This window comes from Tachysurus fulvidraco, chromosome 1 (genome assembly GCF_022655615.1).
Source record: "Tachysurus fulvidraco isolate hzauxx_2018 chromosome 1, HZAU_PFXX_2.0, whole genome shotgun sequence".
NCBI classification, from domain to species: domain Eukaryota; kingdom Metazoa; phylum Chordata; class Actinopteri; order Siluriformes; family Bagridae; genus Tachysurus; species Tachysurus fulvidraco.
Window position 1 is genome coordinate 18,120,797 of NC_062518.1, and position 12,500 is coordinate 18,133,296.

General features: G+C 45.8%; 2 protein-coding genes across 5 annotated transcripts in view; both read right to left on the bottom strand.

Annotated features, from left to right (window-relative positions):
- skila (SKI-like proto-oncogene a) overlaps positions 1-5,002 on the bottom strand; it is an 11,001-nt gene extending 5,999 nt beyond the window's left edge. The window contains exons 1-6 of one of the 4 annotated variants that reach the window (XM_027153738.2): positions 4,866-5,002; positions 3,108-3,950; positions 2,696-3,004; positions 557-607; positions 383-456; positions 77-201 (exon numbers count right to left, since the gene is read on the bottom strand). In XM_027153738.2, the coding sequence (XP_027009539.1) occupies positions 77-201; positions 383-456; positions 557-607; positions 2,696-3,004; positions 3,108-3,812 (1,264 nt within the window). In that variant the 5' untranslated portion in view covers positions 3,813-3,950; positions 4,866-5,002. Of the gene's footprint in view, positions 1-76; positions 202-382; positions 457-535; positions 608-2,695; positions 3,005-3,107; positions 3,951-4,207; positions 4,230-4,686; positions 4,841-4,865 lie in introns of those variants that run through there. The other 3 variants (XM_027153734.2, XM_027153736.2, XM_027153737.2) reach the window with 3 other exon arrangements.
- Positions 5,003-7,400: 2,398 nt separating this feature from the next.
- Positions 7,401-12,500, bottom strand: part of prkci (protein kinase C, iota) — a 10,840-nt gene continuing 5,740 nt past the window's right edge. The window contains exons 14-18 of the mRNA XM_027153761.2: positions 12,318-12,443; positions 12,002-12,081; positions 11,741-11,830; positions 11,441-11,556; positions 7,401-8,065 (exon numbers count right to left, since the gene is read on the bottom strand). Coding sequence (XP_027009562.1) covers positions 7,978-8,065; positions 11,441-11,556; positions 11,741-11,830; positions 12,002-12,081; positions 12,318-12,443 — 500 coding nt within the window. The 3' untranslated portion in view covers positions 7,401-7,977. The remainder of the gene's footprint in view (positions 8,066-11,440; positions 11,557-11,740; positions 11,831-12,001; positions 12,082-12,317; positions 12,444-12,500) is intronic.

Sequence of the window (12,500 nt, forward strand, 5' to 3'; positions counted from 1 at the left end):
GTGTGTCTGTGCCTTTGTGTGTGTAGTGTGTGTGTGCGTGTCTGTGTAGTGTGTGTGTGTATGTCTGTGTGCTGACCGTGTGTTGTCCTGCTGTAGTGTTGTTTCAGCAGGGTTCCTAAAGTGTCTGCTCCGTCACTCTCACTGTTCTTCTGTAGAGAAACGTTGGGTGCCACCATCTTATCGTAAGGGTACAGGCAGTAGCTGTGACAGGTAGGTGGGTGCACGCACGCACGCACACACACACACACACACACACACACACACACACACACACACACACACACAGTTTAATTTCCTAACAACTCATGATAACTTTAACATGAATGTAGGTCACTGAGGTTCTCTTTAGCCAGAACACTGTGTCAGTGGGAGGTTCCAGTACCTGGGATGGACGATCGAAGGAGGTCCGACTTCCTGTTTGATGTCGGGGCACAGACGAGTAAAGGCCAGAGATCCCTACACACACACACACAAATAATTATTAAGAGTGCTTGTGCCATTAACTCATTACTCTTTTATTAATTTTAGTGTTTACCTTTCTCTTCATGTCACACACCTGATCAGTAGCAGGACAAGACTTCCTCACATGGGGGTCCTCATCTACAGCCTTCACACACACACACACACACACACACACACACACACACACACACACACACACACACACAAACAGGATAAACAATAAGTAGAGTAACAACAGCACCAGACAGAGAATGTGAGTGGAATCTGGTATCGTGTTTAAGTTATTTGGTTTAAGAAACATACGAATTAGAAACAGAGTTCTTATGTAGGAGAAAACACTAACTAGGGCAGTGTGTGTGTGTGTGGGGGGGGTGTGTGTGTGTGTGTGTGTGGAAACTTCCTCAACTGAAGCTGCTGACTACTGTTCAGCTCCAGATCACACAGGGGTACATTTAGACACAGACACACTCTGTCTGACTCTGTCTCAGTCTGACACACACACACACACACACACACACACACACACACACACACACACACACACACACACACACACACACACACACTGACAGACAGGGAGGATGTGGTTATGGTGTCAGACGAAACAGCAGACAATGTTTCAGAAAAAGCCCACAGAGAAAATGGAGCCTGACACACACACACACGCGCAGACAGAAACACACACACACACACAAAGCAGAAACATACCAGGGAAGATAGACAAAGAAACACTCAGTCAGACAATTAGACATACATTTTATATAACAGACACACACACACAGACAAACACGCACACAGACAGACACGCACACAGACAGACACACACACAGACAGACACACACACAGACAGACACACACACAGACAGACACACACACAGACAGACACACACACAGACAGACACACACACAGACAGACACACACACAGACAGACACACACACAGACAGACACACACACAGACAGACACACACACACACAGACACACACACAGACAGACACACACACACAGACACACACACACAGACACACACACACAGACACAGACACACTGTGTGTTTCCTGACATCATCCAGCAGTCTTTAAAAAAATCAGCTCTCATGTCTCTCTGTTCTGTTTTTAACTTCTGTTCCCACTTTCACAGAAACTTTCCTCATCTTAGGTTCTGTGTGTGTGTGTGTGTGTGTGTGTGTGCACAGTGAAACCAGGCCAATGGAGTTAGTGTGAGCCGAGCACATTGTTGACTCACAACAGCAGTGTGATGAAGTCAGCCAAGTTTCCCCCAACACTGAGTCACACTCAGACAGTGTGCGCGCGCGTGTGCGTGTATGTGTGTGTGTGCGCGCGCATGTGTGTGTGTTTCCCATCAGCGACTGGATTAAATTGTGAGGTCACAGTCAGTCATGTTAATGTTGTGTTCATTATCAGATCATTCCAAAGACAGACAAAAGAGACAGAGAATTAAACACACAAACAGGTGTGTGTGTCTGGGGGTGTCCGATGATTCTGCACTGACTCATCATTAGTGTTTATCACACACACACACACACACACACACACACAAATGATAGGCAGACAGATGTACAAGGACAGACAGAGACAGACACAAACAGACATGCAGATAAACAACAGGTTGATTCAGCAATACTGTTTATCTCTCTCTCATACACACACACACACACACACACACACACACACACACCATTACGGCTGTAACACACAACACATTCTGACAGTCAGTCTAGCTGTAGACGGTTTATTAGTGTGTGACCCTGACGTGACCAAGGAAGCGAACTGTGTCTTTGTCTACAAACCTCCCCCTTCACTCACACACACACACACACACACACACACACACACACACACACACACACACACACACCTGCTGGGAAAACACACACACCCAGACCACCAGCTGTGAAACTGGGTCAGCTGTGGTTTATGAAAACAACTCTATAGAACAAATGTAGAGTCAGACGTGCGTGTGTGTCTCTCTCTGTCTCTCACACACACACACACACACACTCACACACACACAGTTGTCCCTACACACCGCTCCTGACCCTAAAGAGCACCATTTCCATGACAACACACTTTACATTAGGCTCAGCGATCACGTTTTTAAAATAAATGTAGAATGTGGTGATTATAACACACTCCCGATTGAGCTGCTCCTTCAAGCAGAGCTCATTTGCAGCACAAAGAGCAGCGTGTGTGTGACAATGAGCCGTTTTTACCTGGTCCACAGGTGTGGTGTCTGATGTCAGGTGAAACTTCTCCTTCATTTGGTCAAGCACTGTGCTGAGTTTGGGCTCGTCTGCGGTGCCCTCGTAGCGACGGCTCAGGTGCAGGTAGCGCGGCCAGCGTGTGGAGTCGAAGCCCCAGTGGCAGGTGCGTTTGTCGGGGGTGCGGTGCGAGTGCATGACGAAGTTCTGGGGCGAGAACAGCAGCTGGCACTCCACACACTGCACGCACGGTGCGTCCGGACGAACGTAGAACTGTGGCACAAACACGCCGCGGCACTTCCCCAGGCACTGGTGTTCCACCTGGATGTAGACAGTAAAAAGTGACATAGTAAATATTTAATACATAGTAAATATTATACATCAGTGCTGTAGTCGTAAAGGACACTAATGATTTCTAACGTACCTGAAAGCCGAACTGTCCGTTAACAGATGAACCTTTTACCCCGGGCTGGGGGCGATTGTGTGTGGAGCCGGGACGGAGCAGCGCATTGCACAGCCTCTGAGCGTCGGTCAGCGTGATGAGGCCACAGGATGGGGCGTTGAAGGGAAGGATGCCGAGCACTTTGAGGACGTGCAGCTGGTCGGCGTCACAGCGAGCACAGTAAACATACAGCTCATCACACACGGCATTAATCTGCTGCAGCGTGAAGTCCCGCAGGACTGAGTTCAAAACCTGCGGCAGACACAGACGCTTCTCTCCGCCCACAACAAAGCTGGAGATTGAATCACCCTCCAGCATCGCGTGCGTCAACTCGGTTGACCTGTCGCTCGGCACCAACAGGGGCCCCGCCCCCAGGACAGAGGGAGATGGAAGGGGTGGGGCGACGGGCTGCGGTGAGCTCGTGTCTGTGCGTGCGGAGAAAGCGGCCGGTCCCCCCAGTGAGCTCCGGCTGCTCAGCGTGAACTGAGCCAGAGTGTGTTTGAGACCCGGACTCAGGTCCAAGGCTTTGTCACACTCCGAATCTTCCCGTTTCACTCTGCACGTCAGCTTCATCTCCGCCATCAAACGCTTCTTTATGGGCGCATCCTCTGGTCTGTCCCTGCACACACGCTTCCCCCCGTACTGCAGAGCGCTCATGTCTCTAACTGGCACCGTCACACTCGCCATGCCGTCTCTCTCTGTAACTCTCTCACACACACACTGTGACCTGTCTGCCCACACGTGTCTCACACCTCCACAGTCTTCCTGTTGGCTTGTCTCACAGCCTCAGTGTACTGGCATGGGGACAGGGTAGAGTTCCACTTCCTGTTAAAACAAAACAATCAGAACCGAGAGCTAAAAACGGAGTATAATAAATGTCTTAATTAAAGCCTCATGATTTCCCTGATCTTTAAATACACCTCAGTCAGCTTTATGACTGTTCTGTTACTAACACCTCTCTATAAATCACTAACATTTAACTCTCACGCTTTTCTGTCTACATTAATAACTAGTTAAACCGACACAAACACGTGGTGGCCAACAGTATAAATGTGAAATAAGCGACGTGTCTCAGGACAAACCGAGCTGTTTAAACCCTCAGCGACAGACAGATCATTAATAGAGCTGTGAAGCTGCGGCTGTGTCTCAAACGACCAACTTCTGTCTACTTAGGTGCCCTAAATCATGTCCTACTGAACAGCAGCGTCTGCGCCATACGGAGCGCGCTAGAGGCCGCCGTTTGGAACACAGCCATAATGCGCTAAACCCTGCAGGGAAACAGGGAAAAACACACACACACACACACACACACACACACACACACACACACACACACACACACACACACACACACACACACACAAACCCCACACATATATATACACACACATACATATATACACATACCCCCCCACACATATATCCACATACACACACTACACACACACACACGCGACAAAACGTCAATTAAAGAAGTGTTTAAATAATAACGTACTAGCGGAGAGTCTGAGGGAGAGGCTAAGCTAGGCTAGGCTAAGCTAGTTAGCTCGTTAGCACGTACGTTCTGATGATGTTATCGTCGCTCGAGAGAAAAATCCACTCAAAACGTCTCTATTTCGGTGTCACGAATGAAGAACTGCTGTTTCTGAACGTATACTACAGTAATCACGACCACACGGTTCCTGCCGAACGCTTGTTGTTGTTCCAGACAGAAGTTGTGGAGGATTTAAAAGGACTTACCTTCGTCTCCTCTCAGTCTGTCTGGGTTTCTCTCGACAGCGCCAGACGGGGAAAACCTCACTAGACTGCGTTTCCTACCCGTATTCCGCCCTTCTGCAGTACGATTGGCTGCTAGGATTGTCTGCAAAATGGGCATTAGCCAATTACAGCTCGAAGCACTGTGTAGGGGCGCGGTGTGTTTGTTGAAATATGGGTGGGATCTTAAACACAACGGATTTTTCCTTTGATCGACGCAGTGAAACAAGTTCAAGTTTCGAGCTGATTTCCTCCAGTTTCCTCTCATCATGTAGTCACTTACCATAAAGCTCGTTATTGTGGATCTCACTCATAAACCTGCAGTGAAGAAGCTCTGCTGCTGTGTACATTCACAGTGAATAATAAACGTCATTGTGGGGAAAAGTGCAGAATTATTTGGGAAACTTTCTCATTATTATTATTATTATTATTATTATTATTATTATTATTATTATTATTACAGCAGCTATACAGATAAAAATAGTGTGGATTCTGACCTGTAGACTTTACTGTACTTTAACGCAATCAAATGTGCTGTATTTTACATCCTGAGAGACAAAATGTCATTTCCCCTTTTACACCATGTCCAAACATTTTAGTCTGAATCCGCCATTTTAACACACACACACACACACACACACACACACACACACACACACACACACACACACACACACACACAAATACACAGAGACAGACACACGTGTGTGCGCCCTCTCACAGACCCTACACATGTGGGGTAACACACACATACACAAATACACACTCACCCTTTCAAACCCTATAAATGTGAAGTAACACACACAAATACACATGCCCCCTTACAGACCCTATAAATGTGAGGTAACACACACACACACACACACTCCAAAGTTCCAGTTTTACTCGGACTCTTAGAAAGCACTGACACTGGAGACTCTTTCACCACGTGTGTAGTGTTCATCATACACGTTGTAGGGAAGTAATGGCCTAATGGTTAGAGAGTTTGACCTCTAACCCTAAGGTTGTGGGTTCGAGTCTCGGGCCGGCAATACCACGACTGAGGTGCCCTTGAGCAAGGCACCAAAACCCCCAACTGCTCCCTGGGCGTATATAAATGGCTGCCCACTGCTCCGGGTGTGTGTTCATGGTGTGTGTGTTCATTGCTGTGTGTCCGTATGTCACGTCACGTCACATCTACGTTATTCCAGAATAAACCCCATCACTCCTCAATGTACTCCTCCTGTTGAAGTTCCTCAGCAGCCATTTGTCAGGGTGTATCACCATGGTAAAGAGTCGGTGTGTGTTCACACACACATTTGCTAACGCCACACACACATTCACACTCTGAATGCTAACAAAGGGATGGGTGGGTCCCAGAATCACAGAACCTCCTCCACACACACTTTTGATACATACACAATCAGACAGCTAGTCAGAGTGTATAGCACACAGTACAGCAACACCACATGTAGTGTGTGTGTGTGTGTGTGTGTGTGGATAAAGAGATGGAAATTCAATACACTCAGTTCATTAGATGACTCTCGGGAAGTCTAAATGCTCCCCTGAGAAACAGTCTGCCTCGTTCTCGCTCTCTCTCTCTAACACACACACACACACACACACACACACACACAGTTATTGATGCTAACTAATGAGCTACAGTTAAGTTACTCAGAAGATTATGCATCACATCAATGCTAATAATTGAAACTAAAAGTTAACATGAGGTCAATACCACACCATCAAGTTTGTGTTTTATTGCACTGTTACACTTTACTTTGTAATAGACAACACTAACAAGTGTGACATTTACACTGGTGGTGTGTGTTTTACACACACTCAGCTTTTCATGTCTCTCAGCACACACACACGTCTTTAAAGTTAACACACAGTGCACAGATTCACAATGACCTCTTGACCCTGGTGTCTCCCACTGTGACCTCCTGACCCCTGCTGGTCTGTGTAGTCACATGACCTCAGCTCACAAGGGTCAAAGCTAAGGCACCATTTGTTAAGTCTGTAGTGTGTGTGTGTGTGTGCACGCGCGAGACTGCTTTTTTAAAAACTGCACTGGATTTAAGCTTATGGGGTAAACAGATTGCCAATCAAAAGCTTATTATTATTATCTTCCCAGTAACTAGTTGTAGCTTTACCCCTGACACATACAAGGTTTCTATAGTAACCCTGTAAACAAGTGGTTACTATAGAAACCATAAGGCATTAATATGAACCTGCTCTACAGTCAGAGCTGCTGATAGAACGAATCGACACAGACGACTAATCAGAGTCCAGAACTCAGCAGTGTGTGTAATGTGGGATGTGGTAGCTCAGTGGTTAAGGTGTTCGACTACTGATCAGAAGGTCATTGGTTCGAATCCCAGGTCCACCAAGATGCCACTGCAGGGCCCCTGAGCAAGGCCCTTAACCCTCAATTGATCAGGTGTATAAACTGAAATAAGACGATGTAAGTCACTCTGGATAAGAGTGTCTGCTAAATGCTGTAAATGTAATAAGTGTGCAATAAATGTTTGATCGTCGTTATTATCCCATGTGTTTTTATTTAAAACTGATTTTTTCCATTTAACAGCTTCATCAGGGAAACAAAAATAATAACAATAATAATAAAAATAACAGGAATAAGAACAGTGGAATTCCATTAGTGTCACATTTCATCTAAAAACAGAGGAGGTCATGACAGAGCTCTTGTACACACACACTCCCTCTCTCTCTCACACACACACGTACACACGTTATGACAGAATGAGAGTAGTGTCTAGCCTGTAGTGTGTGTAAGGAATGCATAATTAACTGTAAAAGGATGTACTTAATAACAAGCTGTAATGTGTGTGTGTGTGTGTGTGTGTGTGTGTGTGTATATAAACATGTAGTGTTTAATTTGGTCGTTAGTGTCCAAGGCTCAGCAGCAACAGACAGAGTGAGACAGACAGGATAGATAAATTGAGGAGCAAATCTACACAGTATAATAAAAATAAATTGGCAAACACAATGGTAGCTACACACACTCACTCACACACACACTCACACACTCACTCACACACACTCACACACACTCACAGACACACACACAAAGATGCACACGGGCAGTGCACTCTCCTTACACACACTCCTCTGCTGACATCAGCAGTGGGTTGATGTACTCGAAGCCTTCAAACTCTGACTGGTCAATCTTCTTCACCACATCACTGCAACACACACACACACACACACACACACACACACACACACACACACACACAAACACAGATTAGATCAGTGACGCAGTTAGTATTAGTAGCAGTTCAGACAATGATGTAACTCTGATCCATTAGTGAGGCAGAGCAACGTGCTTCCTGTTTTCTTAAAGAAAATTACCCCATGAAGGAAACACACACACACAATCTCAGACACACACACACACAATCTCAGACACACACACAATCTCAGACACACACACACACAATCTCAGACACACACACACAATATCAGACACACACACACACACACACACAATATCAGACACACACAATCTCAGACACACACATGCAATCTCAGACACACACACGCAATCTCAGACACACACACGCAATCTCAGACACACACACACAATCTCAGACACACACACACAATCTCAGGCACCCACACACACACACAATCTCAGACACCCACACACACACACAATCTCAGACACCCACACACACACACAATCTCAGACACCCACACACACACACAATCTCAGACACCCACACACACACACACACACACAATCTCAGACACACACACAGTCTCAGACACCCACACACACACAATCTCAGACACACACACACAATCTCAGACACACACACACAATCTCAGACACACACACACACACACACAATCTCAGACACACACACACACACAATCTCAGACACACACACACAATCTCAGACACACACAATCTCAGACACACACACACACACACACAATCTCAGACACACAATCTCAGACACACATACACACACAATCTCAGACACACACACACACAATCTCAGACACACACAATCTCAGACACACACACACACACACACACACAATCTCAGACACACACACACACAATCTCAGACACACACACACACACAATCTCAGACACACACACACACAATCTCAGACACACACACACACACAATCTCAGACACACACACACACAATCTCACACACACACACACACACACAATCTCAGACACACACTCAGACACACACACAATCTCAGACACACATACACACAATCTCAGACACACACACACAATCTCAGACACACACACACACACAATCTCAGACACACACACACACACACACAATCTCAGACACACACACACACAATCTCAGACACACACACACACACAAACTCTCACACACACACACACACAATCTCAGACACACACACACACACAATATCTCTCACACACACACACAATATCTCTCTCTCACACACACACACACACACACAATCTCAGACACACACACACACACACAATCTCAGACACACACACACACAATCTCAGACACACACACACACACAATCTCAGACACACACACACACAATCTCAGACACACACACACACACAATATCTCTCACACACACACACAATATCTCTCTCTCACACACACACACACACAATATCTCTCTCACACACACACACACACAATATCTCTCTCACACACACACACAATATCTCTCACACACACACACACACACACAATATCTCTCACACACACAATATCTCTCTCACACACAATATCTCTCTCACACACAATATCTCTCTCACACACAATATCTCTCTCACACACAATATCTCTCTCACACACAATATCTCTCACACACACAATATCTCTCACACACACAATCTCTCACACACACACACACAATCTCACACACACACAATCTCACACACACACAATCTCAGACACACACAATCTCAGACACACACAATCTCAGACACACACACACACACACAATCTCAGACACACACACACACACAATCTCAGACACACACACACACACAATCTCAGACACACACACACACACACAATCTCAGACACACACACACACACAATCTCAGACACACACACACACAATCTCAGACACACACACACACAATCTCAGACACACACACACAATCTCAGACACACACACACAATCACACACACACACACACACACACACACAATCTCAGACACACACACACAATCTCAGACACACATACACACAATCTCGGACACACACACACAATCTCGGACACACACACACAATCTCAGACACACACACACAATCTCAGACACACACACACAATCTCAGACACACACACACAATCTCAGACACACACACACAATCTCAGACACACACACACAATCTCAGACACACACACACAATCTCAGACAGACACACACACACAATCTCAGACAGACACACACACACAATCTCAGACACACACACACACACAATCTCAGACACACACACACACACAATCTCAGACACACACACACACACACAATCTCAGACACACACACACACACACAATCTCAGACACACACACACACAATCTCAGACACACACACACACAATCTCAGACACACACACACACAATCTCAGACACACACACACACAATCTCAGACACACACACACACAATCTCAGACACACACACACACAATCTCAGACACACACACACACAATCTCAGACACACACACACACACACACACACACAATCTCAGACACACACAATCTCTCACACACACACACACACACAATCTCTCACACACACACACAATCTCTGACACATACACACAATCTCAGACACATACACACAATCTCAGACACATACACACAATCTCAGACACACACACACAATCTCAGACACACACACACACAATCTCAGACACACACACACACAATCTCAGACACACACACACAATCTCCGACACACACACACAATCTCCGACACACACACAATCTCCGACACACACACAATCTCCGACACACACACACAATCTCCGACACACACACACAATCTCCGACACACACACACAATCTCCGACACACACACACAATCTCCGACACACACACACAATCTCCGACACACACACACAATCTCAGACACACACACAATCTCAGACACACACACAATCTCAGACACACAGACACACAGACACACACACACAAAATCTCAGACACACACACAATCTCACACACACAATCTCACACACACACACACACACAATCTCTCACACACACACACACACACAATTTCTCTCTCACACACACACACACAATCTCTCTCACACACACACACACACACACACAATCTCTCACACACACACACACACACACACACAATCTCACACACACACACACACACACACACACAATCTCTCACACACACACACACAATCTCCCACACACACACACACAATCTCTCACACACACACACACACACACACACACACACACACACACACACACACACACACATACACACACAATCTCTCTCACACACACACACACACAATCTCTCTCTCACACACACACACACACACACACTCACTCATCGTCAGGAGTCAGCTGGATCGGCTCGTTGGTGAACTGGGCATCAAAGTTGTCCAGTCCAAATTCACCAGAGATGTTGGGTTTAAATGGAGGAACCACCTGCTTCTGTTCCATCTGTGACACACACACACACACACACACACACACACACACACACACACACACACACACGTACATCACAGATGTAGCATCAGTTTTATACAATGACTCGTCTGTCTGCAGTCTACATAAATTAATCAGACAAACAGACAGACAGACAGACAGACAGATAAACAAACAGACAGACAGATAGACTCACCAGTTCCCAGTCTACATTTCTGAAGAAAGGATGAGCCGTAATGTCACCAAATCCTGTCTGTGGATGACAACCCAGGCGCTCCTTAGGGTCCTGAGACACAGACAGACAGACAGACAGACAGACAGACAGCTGAAGTTATTAGCAGTCGATTCTCTGTATAATGATGGTGTAACAGTTTTGCATGTTTGGACACAGAGTACTCAGCTCATGATATGACAGTTATAATTAGTGCTGTAGGGAAGTGTGTGTGTGTGTGTTTACTTTGTTGAGAAATCCCTTCAGTACGCTGGCTGCTTTCACTGACAAAGACCTGGGGATTCTGATCTGCTTCTCCAAGATCACTGAAACACACAAAACACACACACAATCATTATCATCATATTTATCTTTTATTGTCCTTCTATTTATGTCTGTGAATGATTTTGTGATGGTGTAATTATATTGTAAATATATTATGCATGTGTGTGTGTGTGTATTTGCTTGTGTGCATGTGTGTGTGTACAAGTGTGTGTATGAGTGTGTGTATGTGTGTGTATATAAATATATGTGTGTGTGTGTGTGTGTGTGTGTGTGTTACCCTGGAATAAATAGTCCTCTGTGTTCTGGTCAGGATTGTCTGAGCTGCCCACAATGTCAAACGGAGACCTGCCTGCCATCATCTCGAACATCAGCACCCCCAAAGCCCACCAGTCCACACTGAACCCTACACACACACAAACTCCAATTAATCTAGGAATATAGAACTTAGCATGTGAGTGTG